The following is a 22,318-nucleotide window of genomic DNA, read 5'->3' on the forward strand; positions in this document are numbered from 1 at the left end:
ACCCGAAATAACCTCCCCTTTCAACTTTAATCTTCAAATCCCTTTAAAAAGGTCCCTTCCCAGCCCCTGCACATGTCTATAAAGGCAAAATCGCCTACAAACTCTGCAATGAAAGGATGTGTGTAATGTAAGGGTGTGATGATTCACTTTGACTGTCAACTTTACTGGGTTGAGAAATGTCTAGATTAGTAATGCTGACCTGAGTGTGTTTGTTTGAAAGCCAGGCCTTTCAATTAAGGCCACTGCATCCTGGGTGCTCTGACCTAATAAATTAATTAATTCCTAGACAAATTCAAAGTTGATGGCATTACTGGAAGGTGGTAGAAGAGATGGGGGTCTAGTTCGATGAAGTAGGTCCCTGGGGCTATGCCCTTGGAGCTACAGCTTGCCCAGTCCTTCTGTATTATTCTCCCTGCTTCCCGTCCACCATGAGACGAAGTAGCTCCTCTACCAGGTGCTCCAGCCACCATGTACCATCCAAGCACACAGCACCAAACAACCATTGACTGGCACAAGGCTCCCCACATCTTTTAAGTTGTTCTCACAGATATTCTGGAACACAAAAGTAACTAACACACAGAGCATGGGAGCAGACCTCCACACTGGAAATCTAGTATTCTTACTCTGCCTCTGGATGCCCTCAATAGAAAGCAGATGACAGTAGCAAGCTCCTTTCTCTAGGTGCTCCTGGCTCCCAGGACAGTGAGCTGTCTGCATGCTGCCCACACTGGGACTGCGGCACACCTACCTGCTCCACCTGCCACAGCAGCTGCTCCTTCTGTCTCCCCCACTCCTGGCGCTCGCTGTCCAGACGCTCCAGCAGCTCCACCTTCTCTCGGTTCCAGGTCTTCTCCCGGTGATGGATCTGCCAGCGCAGGTCCATGACCAGGCTGTGGCTGTCAGCCAGGAGCTTCTGGTGGACCTCTCTCTCCTTCTTCAAGGCCCCTTTGCCCTCAGCAGAGGAGTCGAGCTCTCCTAAGCTTTTCTCAGCCTTCTCTTCCAGCTGCCAAAGAAGAAAAGACTCAGGAAGTCCCCTCTGAAGCACAGCACAGGAGGAAGAAAGGAAGCTCAGAATATCTGTCTACACATGATCCCAGGATGCATACTTAGGTCAAGCCGGACCGATCCCATGGGAAAACAAAACAAATTTCATTTTTAAAGCCAGAGTTAAGAATATCGGATGTAAAATCTCATAGATTGTGGAGCACAGCTCTTAGAGAACCCTTTTTAGCTGCACCTCCCAGTCTAAGCCACTCTGTCATCGGCCTCTACAGCTCCTTGAAGGTGATACCATGCTTGGTTCCATATCTTTGGCCCCTTTCTGGGACAACAATGGAGCCCGATATTCTTCAGTAAATGTCTGTCAAACCACCAGGGGTGACTTATAGAAACCATAAAACTACCAAAGAAGAAACTGGTAGAAATCAGAGAGAAAAGACACATTATGCCAAGGTGACAGCATTAGTATGCATGCAGGTCTTTCTTCCTCTGGGTCCCCACGAAGCATCCTGTTTACCCTAAGTGCTCTCGTTTCCTAGAACTGTCGGAGCTCAAGGATTACACGAGACTTCGCATTGGAAACAATGCAAGTCAGAGAACGATGGGCACCTCTAAGCAGCTGAGGCAAAAATTCAAACTGGATAATTGTGCTGGTTGGCTCCTGTCAACCGGACACAAACCGATCTGGGGAAAGGAAATCTTAATTCAGAAAATGCCTCTTTAAGATTGGCCTGCAGGCGAGCATGTGTGGTATTGTCTTCACTGATAATTGCTATGGGAGGGCCCAGCCCGTTGTGGGTGGTGCCATCCCCAGGCTGATGGTCCTGAGTTCTCTAAGAAAGCAGGCTGAGCAAGCCATGAGGAGCTAGCCAGTAAGCAGCACTCCCCCATGGTTTCTGCATCAGCTCCTGCCTCTAGGTTCCTGCCTTGCGTTTCTGCCATGACATCCTTCAATGATGGACAGTGATATGGAAGTGCAGGCTGAAATTAAAACTCTTTCCTCCCCACGTTGCTTTTAATCAGGATGTTTTATCAGAGAAGTAGAGACCTCACTGAGACAATAAAATTCTAAATTTCAAAATTGAAGGAGAAACCTCTTCTAACACACAGAAACAAAAACAACTCTTGCCAGCAGACCTGCCCTCCCAGACCGACAGGGAAGGTTCTTTAAACAGAAAGAATATGGGACCAACACTTGGATCTATCCAGAAATGCACAACAGAAATAGCAAATATAGATATAAAACTCATTTCCTCCATTTTAAATATCACTTATTCTCTGGAGCAAAACAAACAAACAAACAAAAAAAAAAAAAAAACCAACCCACAAATGTGATACATTTGTATTTACAGCATATATAGAAGTAAACAGTGATGGTACAGAGGATGGGGAGGGAGATGAATTTCGTGCTGGTCAAAGATCGCAGGTACGCCAAGATATGCTGGTTAGGGAAGAGGGACCTTCAACGACGCCTCAGGCAGACTGGCCTGTGCAGTCTTGTTCCAGGTGGCTAAGGACTGACTCAGTGGAACAGAAAAGCTATGTTTTGCTTTGTTTCCTCCTATGCTAGAGACGCAGCCGTGGGCTGCACACATGCTAGGCAAGCGCTTTTATTTTGAAATTGGCTCCAGTCTGTTACCAAGTATGACCTCAGACTTGGGATCCCCCTGCCTCAACTTTCCTACAGGTATGCACCAGCAAGCCCAGCTAAGCAAAGACGATCCCATTTGTTGTTGGAGCCGCAGTATTTAGAGCAAGGATTAGTTTGGGAGGAAAACAAAAACAAAAACAAAATAGAGATTTGGGCTCCCCTGAAAATATCTAGGTTTTTTATTTTATTTTGGTTTTTTGAGACAGGGTTTCTCTGTGTAGCTTTGCACCTTTCCTGGATCTCACTCTGTAGACCAGGCTGGCCTCGAACTCACAGAGATCCACCTGGCTCTGCCTCCCGAGTGCTGGGATTAAAGGTGTGCGCCACCACTACCTGGCTTGATTTGTATTTAAGTAGAAGGCCAAGCTACATTGACAAGTCAGATAGTATTAGGGACCATTCACTGATCCTGGGCTACGCATGTTGAGGAATCATCCTAAACACATGAGGCAAGAGACGAATGGTCTGCGGTACTACCTGGCTTCTGAACTTGAGGTCCTAGCTCGTTTTTTTGGTGGGAAGGCCCTCTTCTCCCCTGAGGCTTTATTTGTAGTCAACCCACTGATGGATCTGAGACAAAGATGCAATGTTTGAACGTGGCTCACATCAACAAATATGTCTTCCTTCTTATTTACACGGATCCCTCACCAGTGGTACTTCTAAAGGGATGAAATGGCACCTCCTGGAAGAGCATCCTTCGTGGTGGACTGGAAGCCAGGATGAATGGAGCATCGAGTGAGAAGCCCTCGCCTGAGCTGTCAGGAACCATAACAGAGCCACGGTTCTATCATTTCATAGGTTTGGCCCGAAAGACTCTGTTCCTGCCTCCTCAAGGACTATGAGCCCTAACCCTGAAGTCAGAGGACAGAGCAGGCGAGCTTGTGAAATCTGATGGCGGATGGCCGCAGGGGTGCCCAGGGTCAGCGGCAGTACAGGTAACCTTGGAGGTACCAAGGTTCATGTGGCAGGACAAGTGAACTTGAGGGATGCCTGGGCTCAGACTTGGGAGGTATCCTGGGTCAGGGGGTGATGGTGAGGGGTGATCTTGAGGGGTACATGGAAGTCATGGGTCAGAACAGTGAACTTAGGGAGTCCTAGGAGAGCTGTTTTCTTTTTGTGTTTTATCACAATTGAGGCTATTTACAGGTATCTCCTTTTTAGGAGACTTTTTTCCTTTCATGACTGAGCCAATCCATATAAAATTTTAATTAGTTTGTAGTTTGCCTTGCAACAAAGGCTAGAAAATGCATGACACACACAGACCTTGTTCCTGCCTTATGACCTGGAAGCGCCCTGGAGCAGCAGACACTATACGGGAGACACCCAGAGAAGCTGGCCCAAGCCACACTCCCAAGGCTGGGCTGTAAATCCTCACTGGAGGTGGGTCACATGGGCTCTTTCCACTCTAGCACTGACTCAGATTTGAAGCAAGCTGCCCCTTTGGGGCCTCAGTTTCCTTGGTATAAATAAAAAGGAATTTGGACTTGATAAAGTTTCCAGGCCATGAGTGGAAGCTCCTTTCAATATTTCAAAAATTCTAAAGGGCAGCCATATGTTGCCCTTTTTCAGGGTTGACAAAACCACAGCCTGAAGCCAGGGCAATGATGCACACCTTTTATTTCAGCACTTGGGAGGCAGAGAGGCAGGTGAATCTCTGTGAGACTAGCCTGGTCTACAGAGCAAGTTCCAGCCCAGTCTGGTCTACACGGCAAGTTCCAGTCCAGTCAGAACTACATAGTGAGACCCTGTCTCAGAAAGAATTAAAAAAAAAACCCTCTACTCTGGCTTCCTGTGGTTCAGAACAGTCAGTCCACATGGTGACAACTTCCTGCTGGCTGTCCTTCAATGGGGCTCCTCCACATCCTTGTTTAGCACCAAAGGTACAGAGGAACTTGGGAGGTGAGGCATTCCCTGACAGCCTCACCCCTCCCTCCTCTTCCTGCGCTGCCCCACACTGGGGTTGCTGTGGAGAACTTAACTGTATCTTCCTCACTCATCCTGGATAGGGAAGAGGGGGACAGGCACAGCGTTCAGGAGGGAGGTGACCCAAGGGGCAGGTACCTGCTCCAGGCGGCACTTGAGCACGGCCCACTCCACATCCCAGGCAGCCTTGTCGCTGGCATACTGCTTCTGTAGGCGTAGCCGGGCATGCTCGTCTTCCCGCAGCTCCGAACGGAAGTCCTCCAGCAGAGCCTTGAGGGCCCTGAACAGCTGCTGGTTTTCTCCCACCTGTGGGAACAGAGCCAGGAGATGTCACTAAAGAGTGTTTCTTAGACAGGAAGCAGAGGAGCTCAGTTGGCTGGGGCTGGAGCACCTGCAAGGTTCCCTGCAGAAGGCACCTGTGAGTGAGTGCTATAATCACCCAATAATGGTAAGATGGTCCCCACCCTGGCCAGAGTCTTCCTGAGGCCAAGGCTCTGAGTAGGTGTGTTCAGAGAATGGACCATGGATTGGTGCTATGGGCATCTACAGCAGAGGTGCTCTCAACCCTGAGGGTTAGTTTAGAATCAAGAAGTGGCCAAAGGCCACTGGAAGCCATTGGCTGTCAGGACATATTGTGGGACTTCAGATATCCAGGGCTCTGAGTTGGGTTGGCCACTGTGGTCCAGCATCACTCCAATGCCAACTATCGAAGCAGAAGTCATCAACGAGGGCCTAGAGCTCTCAGAGACACAGGGTGGTCACTCTTGGACTTCTGGTTACTACGAGGCTATGACAAGGGCAAGCGAGGCGGGGATGGGAGGGGCTTTTGAGAGCTCCTAATTAAAGCTGGAGGTGAAATGCTCAACTTGCTCACACGGCGTCTGCTGATTCCAAGATGGAACAATTAAGTTATTACCGTTTGTACTTCACCTAAAAGCTATTAGGCTTTCCAGGCCCTGCCCAGACTTTGAAGGCACACTTCAAAACTCTGATTCCTGTTTTAGTGTGTGTGGGTGCCGGCACTGTATCACAGAGTCTGGCACCCAGCACCTGTAATCCCAGCGTGGGGAAAGGAAGACAGAAGGACCCCAAGTTTCAGGCCAGCCTGGGCTACACAGAGAGAACCCATATCTTAAGAACTGAAGAGAAGAGGGGAAAAAAGGAGGAAGTTTGTCTGAATTAAATACTCCAAGTCAATTACAGCTCTTTGATAAAATGGGCAGCTATGACCAGTCTTTTCCAATTAAACATAAGGCACTGAGTTCACGAGTTCTTGATTGGATGTCCTTGGTTTGGTTTTCTCAGGAAGCACGGGGAACTCAAAACTAAATCCCACCTCACACATTTAAGTGCCACCGCAGGACGTCAGAGCCACTGGCTCACACAGAATACAGAAAGTGCACTCACTGTTCCACTCAGCCAGTACACAGGCCCCAGCTCACACTCCACTGCAAGACCACTTCTCAGTCCTGCATCTTCAACTATCTGTCAAAGGACAGCCATGAAGGCAGACCAGCACACAACAGCAAACTTACTGGAAACTAGACTCCGTTGTGTGGTTCTCAAGTGTGTGAATTTCACTTCTGAATCCACTAACCAGAAAAGACTATTGTGCATGGGAAGAATCTAAGCTACTGTGTGTATATGTTTATGTTTAACAAGTTAATTCAATCACCACCAGCATATGGATTAACTGGAAGTGCACAGCTGTCCCTGCAATTTATGAAGAAGTAAATGTATTAAATGTAGTTGGTTTTGACAGAGTGGTAAGGTCTTTCACCATTAATTGCTTTTTTAATTTTCTGACGGCGAACACCAATATTTACTTGTGTCAAAAGGCATCAGGAGTAAAATTCAGTTAATGTTTGAAAACCTTGGCAGATAGAAAACCTTTCAGTTCTACAGCCCCTACAGGTATGTAACAATGTTTACTCCACATCAAAAGTACCTTCCAGGGACATAAGTGTAAACAGCTGGATAAGAAGAGGGATTGCAACAGTCCTTTCAGAGATACACAGCTTCAGAAGGATGCAGGGATGACTCAGGGGTTAAGAGGACTGGTTGCTCTTCCAGTGGACCAGGATTTGACCCCCAGCAACCATGTGGTGACTCACAACCATTAGTTCTAGGGACCCAACACCCTCTTCTGGTCTGTGTGAGTACTACTGATACCCAATGCACATACACTTGCAGGCAAATTACCCATCAACATAAGAAAGAAATGCACATTTTTGCATAGGATGTTCTGAAGAATGGTATGTTTTATGAGAAACTTATTTTCACCTTTAGATCTTTAAATAAAAATCACCTAACTTTTGGATCAAATGAAATGTAAGCAGAAAAATAACCATAACAATTTTGATCTAGTCTTGGGGCAGTCAGTCACCCCATTTACATGCAAGAAAACACAGGGAACCATGTAATCAACACTTCTCCATGAATCCCAGATCAAATAAAGGCTCAGCCTGTGATGGCTCAGCTCCTGTACCACATTCTAACGACATCAGAATCATGTGATGATTCAGCCCTGTGTTACAGGACCACTAAGGACATTAAAATCAGGGCTTTACTGTCTGCAGATTGAAAATTTACTTTCTCTGGAAGCAAAGTGGGCACTTTTTGGCATTAGCAGATATTGGATCCAATAAAAATTTAGCCTTAAGGTTTCTATGCACATTTGGGTCCAAGTCATCTATGATCCCAGGACAGTATTCATTACCACAGAATGACCTCCAAAATGGCTTCGGGGTGACGATGGGCAATGAGAGCAAGCAAGCCTTGTTATCACATTCACCCAAGAACCCTGTGTGGGGTGGCAGGAAGCCAGGACAGCTTCTACCATGAACATATAACTTCCATGTCAACATTTCTGGAGACTCTTGTGCTATGGATGGACATGGTTCTTCTAAATGATTTTTATGCACACACATAAATCCAGTCATGACAGTCACCATTACTTATCATTTTTTAAAATTTGATTTATTTAATGTATTTTACGTGTATGTGTGTTTATGTACTACATCAACATGCCACATGCACCACATGCAGAGTTAATAGATGGTTGTGAACCACCATGTGGGTCCTCGGAATTGAACCTGGGTCCTCTGGAAAGAGCAGGTGGTGCTCTTAACTGCCACGTCATCTCTTCAGCCCCTACTTACCATTTCTTATGGGCCAGGATGTGTGCTAACCTATTCATCTATATGACCTTTTATTTCCTATCAATCTTGATACATTTTATACAGGAAGAACTGAAGCCTAGGACAAACAAGGTCCCACTCTCTGGACTATAACTTAGGCTCGTCTCCACCATGGACAGACAACCCAAGCCAGAAACATTTAAAATGTCACGGTTACAATGTGCCCAGCTATTTTCTTTTCATTTTGTTGTGGAAGCCATCCTATCTCTGAGACACAGTCATCTCCCCCATTAAGGGAAATAATTAACACTTGAGCCACCAAAAAAATCCCCCTTCTCATGATGCCTCCTGCTGGGATAGGTTTCAGGGTAAAAAGATGATCCAAAGTAAAAGGTAAAAGGCAAATGTATCAATCCTAGGAGGTTCTCTGTGAGTTCAAGGCCAGCCAGGGCTACATAGTGAAGACCCTGATCCATAAAGATCAGGTAAATCATTTGAACACAAGAGCTTTCTGAACCTTTCAGGTCAGAGTCTAGCTATGCAGCTTATGTTTTGGTTTATACATTTTAGTACAGGTAAGTTTTAACCCAAACAAAACAAAACAAAAATACCATTTCCCAAATCTCTTCTTATTCTTCCTATTCCTTAAGGCATTTAAGGGCATCCCAGTCCTTCATGGGCTCATCTTTCTGGGGTGGGGTACTTTAAAAATCCAAACTGAGATCTGTGCTCATGGCTCATACTTTATGACAGGTTCAAGGTTGGCCTTTAGTCCCCCAGACTGCCTTGCAAGGCTGTGGTACATTCAGAGCAAGTGAAGCAGGGATGTGGATAAGGTCATATACCAAGATACGTGTGGATGCCATGCCAGCTATTTTTTCAGAATCTGAGATTTCTGAGATACACGCATCACATGCAATTGTAAGCAGGTGAAGAGTGAGGCCACCATGAACTCTGCCTGGCTTACCTCTGAGCCATTCATTCCCTTTGGGAACGAGCTTCATCTGAAGGCAAATGGGATAAATTGACCTGCCACTGTGGGGTGACCCACAAAAAGCCAGTCACAAAACAGAGGTGATGGCCTTTGTCTCTTATTTATTTCAGCTACTCACAAGACAGGGGAGCTGCCCTGGCTCATGCATGGCCAGTTTCCATTCAACAAAGGCGAGAGGGGAGCTTTTGTGGTGTTCAATAAAAGCAAACAAACAAACAAACAAAAATCCCAGGCAGTCCCCCACCTATTGGCAGGAAACCCCAAACAAGACCTTAAAAGGATCGATCCACATATCGGCAACATTTTCCTAAATAAGCCACTTGTCACTCTGGTTCATTGTTATACTGCGATTAAATTCAACATTCTTCTCTGAAATCATTATCTTTCTGTAGATAAAAGAATGGGCCCCTGAAGACTGGCCTTCAAAGTATAATCTATGGTGGGAGTTTTCAGGAATGGTGTTTACTTTCATGCAGAAGCATTTGCCTCTGGCTGGGAATGGGGGGTGGGGGGGTGGAGATGTGGGGGGGGGGGGGGCTCATGGCCAGAGGGCTCTGTGTCTATTCAAGAGTCCCTCCAAGAATGAAATCAGGTGGGTGAGGGCCTCTTAAGGAGGTACACGTTTAGTAGATTAGACACAGTTACCAGCTCACAAGAAGAGAACCCAGGACAGGTTTAATCAAAGTCAGGGGATCATTACGGCAACAGAACCACTGTTCAAAGAGCACTAAGAACACCCCCCACACACCCACACACACACCCCTCCCTTGTGGAAGGGATGCTATAAACAACTTAGTGTGGTGAACTCTGGGAGGGAGGCTGTGGGGCTGAGAGAGTCCTTTTAGGAAGTACTTTGAGCATCTCTGAATTTTTACCTGTGTGTGCAGTTTCTGGAGACAACAGCCGCAAAGACACCACAAAGACCAACTATGTGTGATCATGTGCTCTGGTCTGGATTGCTCTGCTCTGGTTTTCTCCAGTCTGGCTTACTCTGGTCTGGCTCCTAGCTAAGCTACAGAAGCTGCAAGGTCTCAAGAATAAACCAGGCCCTCATGCACAAAGCTAAAATGTAAACACTATGTAGGCTCAAAAGGGAAACTTTTTAAAGACTTAATTTTTCAGGGGCTGAACCCAAGGCTTTGTGGCTTTGAGGCAAGTGCCCTACTGCTGAACTACATCTACATCCTCAGTCATTGAGGTCTGTTGTTTTGTTTTTGAGACAAGGTTTTGTTATGTAGTGCAAGTTGGCTGCTCACCTGAAATCCCCCTGCCTCAGCCTCCTGAATGAGAGAGGTAGTTCATAGTTCTGACATGCTAATCTCATCTATTAGAAGTGCTCTTTCTGTGAGTTTCTTTATCTTGGAGAGCGGGGAGACAGGCAGCAGGGACAGCTGGAAAGCAACAAGGCTTCTAGTACTCGATTTAGTCAAAGCCTGCTGGTGGAGGGGAGGCTAGCTTCGGGGGCAACTAGACTGGACTGGGGCCGAAGGACCCTAGACAGGGTGAATGAAGCTTAGAGACTAATGTGAAGCCACATTTCTTAAGCTATTACTGTGAATCGAATCTTATGCTAGGCTCTCCACAATCACTATGTATAAACTGTGTCATATCTCTGGGCGTCAGAGTAACATTCCTTTAATTAATAATTCCAATGCCAGGAAAACAAGCTGTTTTCTCTGTAGTCATCCAAGCCACCACCTCACCCCCCCCCCCCTCCCCCCCCCCCCCCCACCCCGTGACCATAGGGTTGCAGTTCTGGCAACATGAATCACCTATGTCTCAGACCTCGGTTTCAGGGATTACTAAAAAAGAGTACGAAATGCATAAACAGCCTTAGGAATGCTGGCCTGAAATGGCCACTAGGCAGCCTACACCCCAAAGCTCGAGGTGCATGGTTCTCCCTGGCTCTAGCTTGACAGAGCAGCAAGGAAAATAAAAAGCGCATACTGTGCTTGAGAAGAAGGTCACTGCCATGGGATTGTGTAACTAAAGACTGGGAGGCAGGGAACATTGGCACAACCAAATGTTTGCCAACTTGATGAATTTTGCTTCTAACATGTACTCAGTGTGAGTTGCTATATTCGATGTTTTTTTAACTTCTCTGGATATGATAAATGTTGCCATCTACAGTGTTCCACTGTGAGAATGTGTACAGCAAGATACAAATCCATGACTGGGGCTGGAGAAATTTTGTTACTTTTTGTTACTTGCTCATTCATCCATGGGAGAGCTGATTGGCAGTGTTTCCCATGTTACTTCTCACTCCCTGAGGTTCTCAGGGATTGGAGGGGCCATGGATCTACACAGAGGCTCTTTGAAACACATGTAGTGACTCTTGCATCCAGGCTGTCCTGCTAATAACCATACCGCTCCCTGAGAGGCAAACCTTCTAATGGAGAACGTTCACTCTCAGCAAACCAGCTATCGTTACATAGGGCTCATTAATCTCCTGTCCTCTTCCGAATGGCACTGTGCACACATTTGCTTTTGCTACTGCAGGCTGGCAGATTCAATGAGATGCAGACCTGATTCTGACATGCGCATTCCTCCGTCAGCCCATCCTCCAGCACGCTGTCTGCAGTAGAAACTCACATGTCTGCCCTACTTTTAAGAGTAACCACAGCAGGCAAGGGGAGATAAACATTCAAACACTTTGATGGGTGGTTCCGGCTGAGTGACTTTACATTATTTTTCACCCCCAAGGGTAATATTTTCCATGACTGTTTAGAAAACCAGATGTGTTGCATCTCTTCCCTTTTCCAAAGCGTTTGGGTGCACTCTTGGGAAATGCCCACCACATGGTATTGGTTGTGGCAGGTTTCTGTCTATTGATTGGAGCCAATCACAGACAGCACAGAGGCCCGACAATACCTCTTTTCAAAACAATAAAATGCCTATATTTTAAACCTTTATTCATAATTTGTAATGTTCTAGTTTCTAACTAGATCACTGCTGGAAAACTTATTCCATGACCTCAAATCTCCCCGGGGATTCTGGCACACTGACGCACTTCCTGATGACTCCAAGGAGAGGCTCCTTTGAAAGTTATTATCTTCATCTTGAGTCACATTGTTCAGGGAAAATGAAGGTGGGTGGGGTACAGACAACTGTTCTCACTTGTATATGAAGAGAAAGTAATATCCCCTCAGCCTGCACTGCAGAAGGCACCACTTTCTCACTGGAATCCGCACTGAGGGCCTGGTGACAGCCATCTCCCACTTGACACACACCACTTTGGGCACACGGGACAGGTGAGAAGCAGCAGCTGTTGAACTCACAGCAGGAGTAATCCAGAATGCCTGTGGCTGGAAGGCTGGGCCATGCCCAGTGCCAAAACCTGCACCCTGACACCAGCAAGCAGGCAGCCAGGGTGGGACTCCGGCTTTCTGTACAAGCTCTCTGAGTAGGCTTGAAAGTACTCAGAGAGCCATCTCAGGATCTCCAGTCTCCAAATCAAACAGAGTCACCACGTTGTTAGAGGAATGCAAAAATAAATAAATAAAAATAATAAAGTTTATGTTATCAATAATGGGTTGAGGGTGGGGGGTTGGTCTTCAAGGTTTGTTGGCAAGACTGTCACCAGACATTTAGTAACATTTAAACCCCACTCCTCTTTACACATACTATGATTTTTTTTTTTCAAAGTGTCACTATGTTTTTTCATTTGGGTGTGTGTTTTAAGTGGCCCAAGAGAAACGTGAAATACTCCGTGCATGATGGGAATTTAAACAAATACTTCTTTATTTTTCTCTATCAACTATGTTACCAACTCAGTGCTGTTGGCAATGACTGTTCAGTTAAACACTAACCAAGAAGTCGTATAAGGTTGCTCCCTGGCTATGACAAAAATGAGTATTCTCTCTTCTTAGAAGTCTGTCTAATGAATATCTTCCTTCTGAGACCAATTTTCCAGATCCAAGGATGCACATACTCAACAGATTTGATCTGACAGTGGTCCTATGTTATGGGTTAATCAAATGAATAGACGAGCTGACACTGGAGTGGATGGATGAGCACCCTGACGGCTAGAAACAGTCTAGCCACCCCAACTCTATCCCCCAATACCGACAGATGGTCAAGTCAGTGGAGGACTTTTCTGCAGCCAGGAACATCGACATTTGGAATAAGATGACAGATACATGTAGTGGGAAGCCTTTCTATCTATGGCCTTGAAGCACCACCCCTAGAGATGTAGCAGGTAACTGTCCTACCTATGTATGACCTTGAGGTACATGCCCCTGGGGCGTGGCCTCTCTGAGACCCTTAAGACCTGAGATGCTCATGTAGGCAGCTCTCTCTTTGATCCCTTGGGAGACCTGGATGCGAGAGACTTGGATGCGAGACTGATCCAGGTGACCGGAACAGCGTCCAGAATCTGTGTCAAGTGAGTTCTTCCCCTTAATAAATTCTTTGCCCTTTAAACAGACTCTGTGGATTTCTCCTTATAGATACATGGCCTAGTAGTCTCCTCCAGCTGTATAGAATGCTGGGCTTAGAGCTAGGCACCCACCTGCCTGTTGAGTGGTCCCCCATCTGCAGTCTGCAGCCGTGATCCATGTTCACCGATGTGTACCGGGGAGTGTGGGGCATGCTCTCCCATGGGAAGGCCGCAGCCTCGGTCAGCATCCTCTTGGTCTGTTCCATCTGTCTGGTGACCACCCTGGACGCCAAGCTCAGCAAACCCAGGCACATTGTCTGGCTGTTCACTCTGAAAGCAGCACACGAGATCATAACTTTGCTTATACTCTTTTGTTCTACAGACTGACTTTTCCCCTGCGATTGAGTCTCATTATGAGAGTAGCCAAGACTAGCCTTTGTGTGAGACCAAATTTCTCATCTCACACAAGCCTCCTCCTCACACTGGAACTGTGTGTGGCCTGTTGGGTAACCGCTCACCTTGCAGATCTGGTCCTCGGTCTTTCCCCTCGGATGCTAGTTTTACTTAGCACACTTCTTTCGCTTAGGCAGCAAAGGTGCTTGACATGTTAGAAACGATTAATGACAAACTTTATGCTTTGTAGATTACGATTGCTCACAGTGGCAGTTTTATAAACAGGAATTCCAGGGTCTTAATCAGCAAGAAACCTCACAACCATATCTAGGCCTGGCTTAACAATGTGTTTCCATGTCATGGACCCTGGAACCTGGTTGAATCAATTTTTAAAGATGTTCTTCAATCTGAGGAAAGAGAATTACCACTCACAGGATAACTTAAAAGGGCAGACAAAGGCTTCAGCAGCTCAAAGGGCTCCAGGAGCAGCTGAGTTAGTAGCTTGTGTGGCTGCACTGGCTGCCCATGCTGTGCATGACTGTACTGTGACAGAAAGCAAGACTGAGGAACAGGACATGCAAAGCCAAGGGGCACTTGGACTTGTGCAGTCAAGAACTGGTCAGTGCTAAGCACAGTGCCCACACCTGCAACCTCAGCAGTCTGTGTTCAAAGCCAGCTTAGGCTACATACAAAGAGCCTGTTTAGAAAAACAAAAAACAAACAAACCCAAAAACCCCAAGGGGCAGGAGGGATGGCTCAGGAACAAAGAACCCTGGCTGCTCTTGCACAGAGAGGGACCTGGGTCTAGTTCCCAGCACCCACACAATAGCTCACAATCATCCATTAACTCCAGTTCCAGAGAGATCTGACACTCCTTCTGGGTTCTGCAGGCCCCAGGCACACACATCGTACACAAGACATACAAGCAGGTAAGACACTTGCATACCAAACAAACACAACTAAACAGAAAGCAACAAACCCTGCTTTCTAAATCTAGGAACTGAGACACATGGGTAAACAGACACATGCTAGAGCCTAGGCCAAAGACATGAACTCACTGAGACCCAACGTGATGGGAAGAGAGAACCAACTCCTTCAAGTTGTCTTTTCACCTCCCTATACATGCTATGATAGGTGTAAACATATACAGAGTGACCCATGTGATGCTCAGAAGAGATCCTTACAGAGCTGGAGGGATGGGCTCCAGCATGTGGGGACGTGCAAGAACAGGAAACATGTGCACCAGCTTGTACAAACCAGTGAGTTTGAATGAGGCGGTGAAGACCTCAGGGTGATGATGACTTTAAGGATTTCTGTCCATCCACAACAAAGGAGGAGTGAGCAAAACCACTCCAGCGTACAATTAAAGACAGACCTTAGAGCGCTTAGACCCGAGTCTAATGCGGCACTTGGCTCTTTGTCATGCACGCTGCCAGGATAGATAGGCCAACTCTGTTTCCATGGCTCGGATCGATCCCGAAGGATAAACGAAAACAAGAGGTCACACTGGGTGGCTGGGAGAGTGGTGGAGGGGGTGTCAGGGATACAACGGGCGCCAATTCAACGTGCTGCGTAGGTGGGAGGCATTACCTCCCTGAGGTCCTCTCCTCCGTCCTCCATCTGCTTGCCCTGCCGCCAGTGCTTCAGCAGCCACCTGAGCTTGACGTAGAAAAGGAAGATGTTGTGCCTCAGGGACCGCAGCTCCTGCTGTAGCAGCCTCTTCTCGTCACTCCAGGTTCGCTTGTGGAGGGTGTTCTGCAAGGCCAGGCTGTGCATCTCCAGCTCTTTCCACCGCAGAGCGTAGAGGTGGTCCTCTTCCATCTTGAACAGAATCGAGAAGACACTGTTAAAAAGCAGCTGATGGGCCGCCCAAACCCAACCACGGTTCTCGAGAGCAGCCTATAACCTGGATGGTGCGCGGGGAGCGGGGGGCACGTGAATCACGGGAGGCATGCGTGCAGGGTGACTAACGACCTGATGTGCAAAACCTCATGACTTTCAGGATTTCGAAGCAAGTGATATTTCAAAGGAAGGCATTGAAACCATCTTCCCTGTCAACCTTCCTCCATGCTTTTCAGATAGCTCCAACCGCCATCAGGAAAATGTTATTTGGACGCATGGACTCAGATGCCATTTTAGGAGACCCCATTTCCCCCTGCGTGCCTGTGCTTGGCACACAAGGGCTCATTACTATGGCAGAAAAGAAAAGAACTAGAAATCCACCTCTCCCTGAGGCTTCTGGCTTCTCTCAAGCCCCGGGAGAGAACACTGAGAAGACAACAGAAGACCTACTATACGCTGGAAAATTAGAGCAGGTGGGCCAAAAGAACTCTTCCTGAGCATGCAGGACTTAACTGTGTATACCAGTAAGCAAATATGACGACCCGTTTCCATACTTGAGACTTAGTGTACCCATTAAATGTGTTCACCACTTAGGGAAATGAAAGCATCACTGGAGAAGTACCCATCTCCATCTCCACATTAAGTTCCTGGGCTTTTCTTTTTTAAGACAGGGTCTCACTATGTCCCTCACACTGTCTTCCTACTCACCTTTCAAAGCAAATCCCTTGCCTCACCTTTCAAAGTAGCTGGAACCACAGACATATGCCACCAAACCTGGCTAAATCATGTGTGTGTGTGTGTGTGTGTGTGTGTGTGTGTGTGTGTGTGTGTGTTTCGAGACAGGGTTTCTCTGTGTAGTTTTGGAGCCTGTCCTGGATCTCGCTCTGTAGACCAGGCTGGCCTCGAACTCACAGAGATCCGCCTGCCTCTGCCTCCCGAGTACTGGGAGTAAAGGTGTGAGCCACCACCGCCCGGCTGCTAAATTATTTTTGTTTAATATCTATACGGAGCTCTTCTAAGCAGGAAGCAATTACTGTGTCAGTACTAAGCAGAAGGGTACAAATAAAATCTTATTTTACAGATAAAGACTCAAGGACAGCCTTTGTTGCAGTGGAAGGGCTTCTGAATCAGAGCAAAATGAGGGTTGGAATGGCAGCCCTACCACTGCCTTCCGACTTAACACTTAGACCTCATAAAGCATTAGATTAACCCTCAAGAACCATACATAAGATTACAACTATGGCTGCCTGGTGGAGATAGCAATATGGCCTGATGTGATAAATGGAGGGTGATACCCTCTGAGAAAGTCCGCATGGCTATGCAGGGACCTCTCTGGCTGCTGTCCTAACACCGGCTCTGCACTGGATTTCAAGCTGGAAGAGGAAGCACGACTGATTTATTCTCCACCTCCACAGTCCTCAGAGTCCCCACTCTGGTTATCCCCAGAAGGACGTGATGGAGTAGGGAAGAGCTGGGGCACTGGAAACCCGGCTCTGCAGCTCCTCACAGCACTGTCCCTGCCTGGGGACATTCCAAGTACCTCAGTGGGAAGCAAAGACAACAGTAACAACTTCCATGATGCTCTACCATTCCCAGGCAGCACACTGTACAGACCCTAGGGGACCCGTAGACCTCCCTTACACTGTCTGCTTTCTTTTGTTTGTCCATTAGGTACCTCTAGAGCCCAGAGCTTGGCCTCTCACTCTCTGTCCTCTTCCTTCTCAAGAAGCTAAAACACCTTCTCTTTTGAAGGCTTTTCAACACACTCCTTTACCGTAAACCCACATGCTGCGCACACCTGGGACTCTGCTACTGTGCCGCCAGCATCTCCAGTGACAGCCTCACTGTTCAAAGCATCTTTTTTGGAGCAATGAAAATGCCTACATGCTTGTGCATATGTGTGTATGAGAGTGGGGGGTGGGATTTCTCCCTTATATAATTCTTTCTCTTTGGTAATAATATGTGAAACTTTACCTCTACAGGATAGTTTGGAAAGGAGTGTGCAGCTGGGAAGACACAGTGGGAGACACAAGTCTGGCATCCAACTCTGCACTATCTAAGCTGCAAGGTATAGCAGACACTCCCTTAATCAGCCCATGACCCATTTAGAGCCTCTTGGACCCAGCCACCATGGAGGTGTGTGCCTAGAGCACACAGTCCTGGCCAAAAGGAATTCTTGGATATACCGAATGACTCATTTTGCATAGTATATGTGCTTTGGAGGATCAAGGTACATTTTTCGGTGCCAACTGCTCGGCTTTGCTTCCTTTTGAAGCTACAGATCTCTTCTAAGAACAAGCACAGGGGAGAAGTGGCAATTCTGCATCTAGATACCTGCTCACAACTTAATTAGATGCAAGCAGCAGGGCAGTGTCCCTGGAGGCCCAGGGTAGGAGCACCAGGATCTGGGAATCCCTTAGTGGATAAATGATAATTAGCCTGTAACACATAATTTTAAAAATAACCACAAGTTAATCAGGCCATAGCTCAATTAGTGGCTGCTTTTTGAAGACAACACTTTTGGATGAGTTGATGTTTCTCTCAGACAACTCCCTTCACAGTGACAGACACATTTCTTGCCTGACTACATTTGAAGACCTTGTTTCATGTTAGATTCCTGGTGGGCATCATTGCAGGACAGTCCAACCAGATCTGAAGATTTTCCTGAAACTACATTTCTCCCTATCCAAGGCCTTGCTTACTGTGGTCTGTAATTTGCGGGCCAATCACAGTCCACAAATATTGAATAGGAAATCCCCCAAATACCTAATTCATCCATCTTCAGCGTTCACTGCAGGATCTTGTTATAATGGTTTAGTTACTGCTGTTCATTTCCCCTGCGCATGCTTTTCAAGTTAAACAATACCAGAATAAACAGCATAGGAGAGGCTTGGTACTCTCTGTGGTTTCTGGCATCTCTGGAATGTTCTAGAATGTCCCCTCTTTGGATAGGAGGGACAACATTACTGAAAAGTGTGCTGCAGAGTGGAAAGAAAGGTGGACAGTTTTCTCTGGTACATCTAAGAGGGAGCCTCTCAACTGAGTGACCTGTCTAAATGCCTATGGGAATCGGCACCTGCATGTAATGGACAGCATCACCCTAAAATGCATCATGGCACTGCTCCTGAGGGGTTCTGCAGCCCTCGGAGCAGGTGTGCTGGGATCCTCATGAAATATTTACCTTCCGGATCTTGTTTGTGTATGTCTCTGTCTCCTCTTGATGCAGTCTGGCCGCCTGCACGAGCTGACCCTGTAGCTCTTCTATGGACACACTCTGCTCAGGTAAAACAGGGGAGCCCCTGAGCTGATCGGCAGGATAAAGGAAGGGTTTAGTGGAAGTGAGGACTCTGCCTCCGGTGACGACGCAGGACACACATCTGTACAAGCTGACACACACGGGGAACACAGCACAGAGGCTGCAGCAGTGGAGTGACCACGCCACCCCTCGAGGGCTTCTCATGGGGGAACCCGGCTACTCTGGGCTCCTTGGCTATTTGAACAGCCCTGCATCTTTTTGAAGTAGGAGATGAGGCAACTAAGTGGGAACCTTGAACCACAACCATACACCAGATGGGAAAAAAAGAACAGGGTGTACCAGAAGGCTCTCTGATACAACAGTGGCTTCTAGGTGGGTTATAACGTGTACACCTTCATCCAACATGGCCACTATCACAGTCAGCCTCCTTCCTAGATGCACTTCCCTGAGTATCCGGGTCTTGCTAGGGGCTCCAAACAATCTGCCTATATGATTGCATATTGGGGATTTTGCCACCCTATCAAGGGTGTCTTTAACCTCACAGCATGGCCCTGGTCACTCAGAGTGGCTGCGGCTCCTTCTAGGACAGACACCTGTTTTTAAGCCTCTCTGTGTCACACCATGTCCAGGAACTGCACAGATCTATTAATACTTACTACACTCCAACCTAGGGATAGACCAAGGGGTCTGTACTATTATTCTTATTGATAAAGCTTACACTTTATGACCAAATGGCCATGAAAGAGAGATTAGTCATGATTTTTTTTTTTTTTTTGGTTTTTCGAGACAGGGTTTTTCTGTGTAGATTTGGTGCCTTTCCTGGAACTAGCCATGTAGACCAGGCTGGCCTCGAACTCACAGAGTTCCATCTGGCTCTGCCTCCCGAATGCTGGGATTAAAGGCGTGCGCCATCACCACCCGGCTAGTCATGATTCTTAAAAGAACATTTTATTAAAATCTGAGGCACCATTAAAATTTAAGCAAAATATTTACCCACTAATTAAAATTAGGCAATTAAGAAAAATGAAATAAAACAAAACAGGACAAGTCTCTCTACACAGCTCAGGCTGTCCCTGAACTCACAGAGACCTTCCTGCCTCTGCCTCTCCAAGGAGTGTGCCACTCCAACTAAACTGGGTAGGTCGTTTTAAACACTAGGACCTAGAGTGGACTATTGTAATAAAGACATATTATCTCACTGGCTCCTTTTGTCTGCCTTTAACTAAATTCTACTTTTGACTGAGACAACTGTTCTAGATGTTGGTGTTACTGGGCTTGTCATTGGGCAAAGACCACACCCCCAGGACAGAAAATACAGAACTCAAAAAGGCAGATCCAAGGCAGAGAAAGCTACACACAGGGGGGCTGACACTCTGCAGTAAACTTTAGAGCTCCAAAAGTTAAACACACGGGGCATGGGAGTGTGCGTCTTTATTCCCAACACTTGGGAGGCAGGGGCAGTTGGAAGTCGATCTTTCTGGCTTACATAGTGAGTTCCTGCACAGCCAGGGTTCCAGAGTGAAGCCCTGTCTCCAAAAACAAAAGCTGGGGTGTACTCAGCGACAGAGCAACTTGCCCAGCATGTGTGAAGCCCTGGGTTCTCCCTAGCATTAAATACTTAAACTCATCCAACTTTAAGAAACTCAAGAATGGGGATCATGAAATGCTACTCTGGTCTGTGAGATGTTGGACATTGTTGCAGAGTCTCTTTGAATTTATCGTGATGACTAACTTCGATTCCAATGGCTTAATTTCTTTTAAAATATCTGCCGACTTGGATAACAACAACAACTTGTTCTTCCCTTATGCCTGTCTGGAGCAGTGCTCAACACACTTACTTTTTATTGCCCATTTGATAATCTCACTTATTATCTGAAGATCTTAGTTGAATCCTGACTCAACCCAGTTGTTCGCTGACTCGTACTCTCTCTTTCTCCCTTTCTTTCTCCCTTTCTTTCTTTCTTTCTTTCTTTCTTTCTTTCTTTCTCCCTTTCTTTCTTTCTTTCTTTCTTTCTCCCTTTCTTTCTTTCTTTCTTTCTTTCTTTCTTTCTTTCTTTCTTTCTTTCTTTCTTTCTTTCTTTCTTTCTTTCTTTCTTTCTTTCTTTCTTTCTTTCTTTCTTTCTTTCTGTAGCTGAGGATCGAACCCAGGGCCTTGTGCTTGCTAAGCAAGCGCTCTACCATGAGCTAAATCCCCAACCCTGTACTCTTTTTATTTTATTCATTTATTTTGAAGTTTGGTATTTTTATAAATAAAAACTCTCTGCCCATTTCATACACGTACACAATGCATTCTGCTCATCTCTACTACCTGCAATCCTATTTTTTATGCCCCCCCACTCGCTCTCCTTCTCAACGTTTCCCACTTTCACGTCAACTTTGTTTTTCTATAATCCACTCAGTTTAATTAGAATTGTTTGTACATGCTGTACGTGCGTGGCTACTGGGTGATTTGCCTGCTCTAGCTTGGTGGACATTTTTAAACTGTGTGTTTGAAGTTCTGTACTGTGAGCTCATCTTCAAGGGACATTTATTTAGTGGTCTCACATATGACTTGGTTGACAGCATGGGTGTGATTATAAGCTGACTTTGTGCTTGCCAAAGGCATCATTTTAGACATAATCCTTGGGGATTTTTGTTTTGTTTTGTTTCGTTTTTTCGAGACAGGGTTTCTCTGTGTAGCTTTGCACCTTTCCTGGAACTCGCTTTGGAGACCAGGTTAGCCTCAAACTCACAGAGATCCGCCTGGCTCTGTCTCCCAAGTGCTGGGATTAAAGGCGTGCGCCACCACCGCCTGGCTCCTTGGGGATTCTTAGAACAAACTGGTAATGTAAATTCAAATCTTTGTCCTGAGTAAGGTCAGCTACAGTTCCTTTTCCTCTCAACCTGACAGCCTGTGCTGGTGGACAGGTTCCTGGTGTCTCCCTTCTGCCTACCAACCTGTAGGCAAATGGTTTTCCTGCTCATCAATGCCATCTCCTGTGGTTGGCCCAATGACCTGTCTTCTGTTCCCTTGGAGCTACTGAAGGGATTGATCACCACTGCTGGTAACTACCATCCAAAGCCACACGTCTAAAGGCTAGATACTGCTGCCTGTCCACTTTGGAGTGAGTTCTAACTCTAGAAGATGCCTGAGAATGGATATATATATATATATATATATATATATATATATATATATATATATGTGTGTGTGTGTGTGTGTGTGTGTGTGTGTGTGTGCGTGCGCGCACGCCTGTGTGAATTTATATGCACCTGTATATGAAGGTGACTGTAGAGGCCAGAAGAGGGTTCAGATCCTCTGGAAGGGGCATTATACTTGATTCGAGCTGCCCAATGTGGGCGCTGGGAACCAAACCTAGGCCCTCTGGAAGAGCAGCAAGTGGTCTTAACTGCTAAGGCATCTCTCCAGCCCTGGTATGTTTTATATTTTATATAGTGCAATTGGGTACTTACTATTCTGGGTACCACCCATAGCACTGGGATCATAGCAGGAAGGCTCTGCAGCTCAGGTATGTTCTGCAGGGCTGTTTCGGGGCCCTGGGTGCTGGCTGCCAACTTTACATTCTAGTCACACATTATGGATTTGAACTGTGAACACTCTCTAGATCTCAGTGTATTAGATACTAGCCAAAGTATTGTGTTACTGAGACACAAAGCAGGCATTCTAATCAAGTCCATTGTTAAGAAAAGTATATAATAAGATACCTTGGGAACGGCACCCAAGACTAAATACAAAATTTAT

At 46.5% G+C, this 22,318-nt stretch overlaps 1 protein-coding gene across 1 annotated transcript in view; it reads right to left on the reverse strand.

Moving 5' to 3' along the window:
- The window catches only part of Mtcl1 (microtubule crosslinking factor 1), a 119,388-nt gene that overhangs the window by 17,726 nt on the left and 79,344 nt on the right, over positions 1-22,318 (reverse strand). Inside the window, 4 exon segments of the mRNA XM_036172916.1 lie at positions 749-1,003; positions 4,712-4,879; positions 13,218-13,415; positions 15,069-15,299. Of these exon segments, the coding sequence (XP_036028809.1) occupies positions 749-1,003; positions 4,712-4,879; positions 13,218-13,415; positions 15,069-15,299 (852 nt within the window).

The sequence above is a fragment of the Onychomys torridus genome, chromosome 23, assembly GCF_903995425.1.
Source record: "Onychomys torridus chromosome 23, mOncTor1.1, whole genome shotgun sequence".
NCBI lineage: Eukaryota > Metazoa > Chordata > Mammalia > Rodentia > Cricetidae > Onychomys > Onychomys torridus.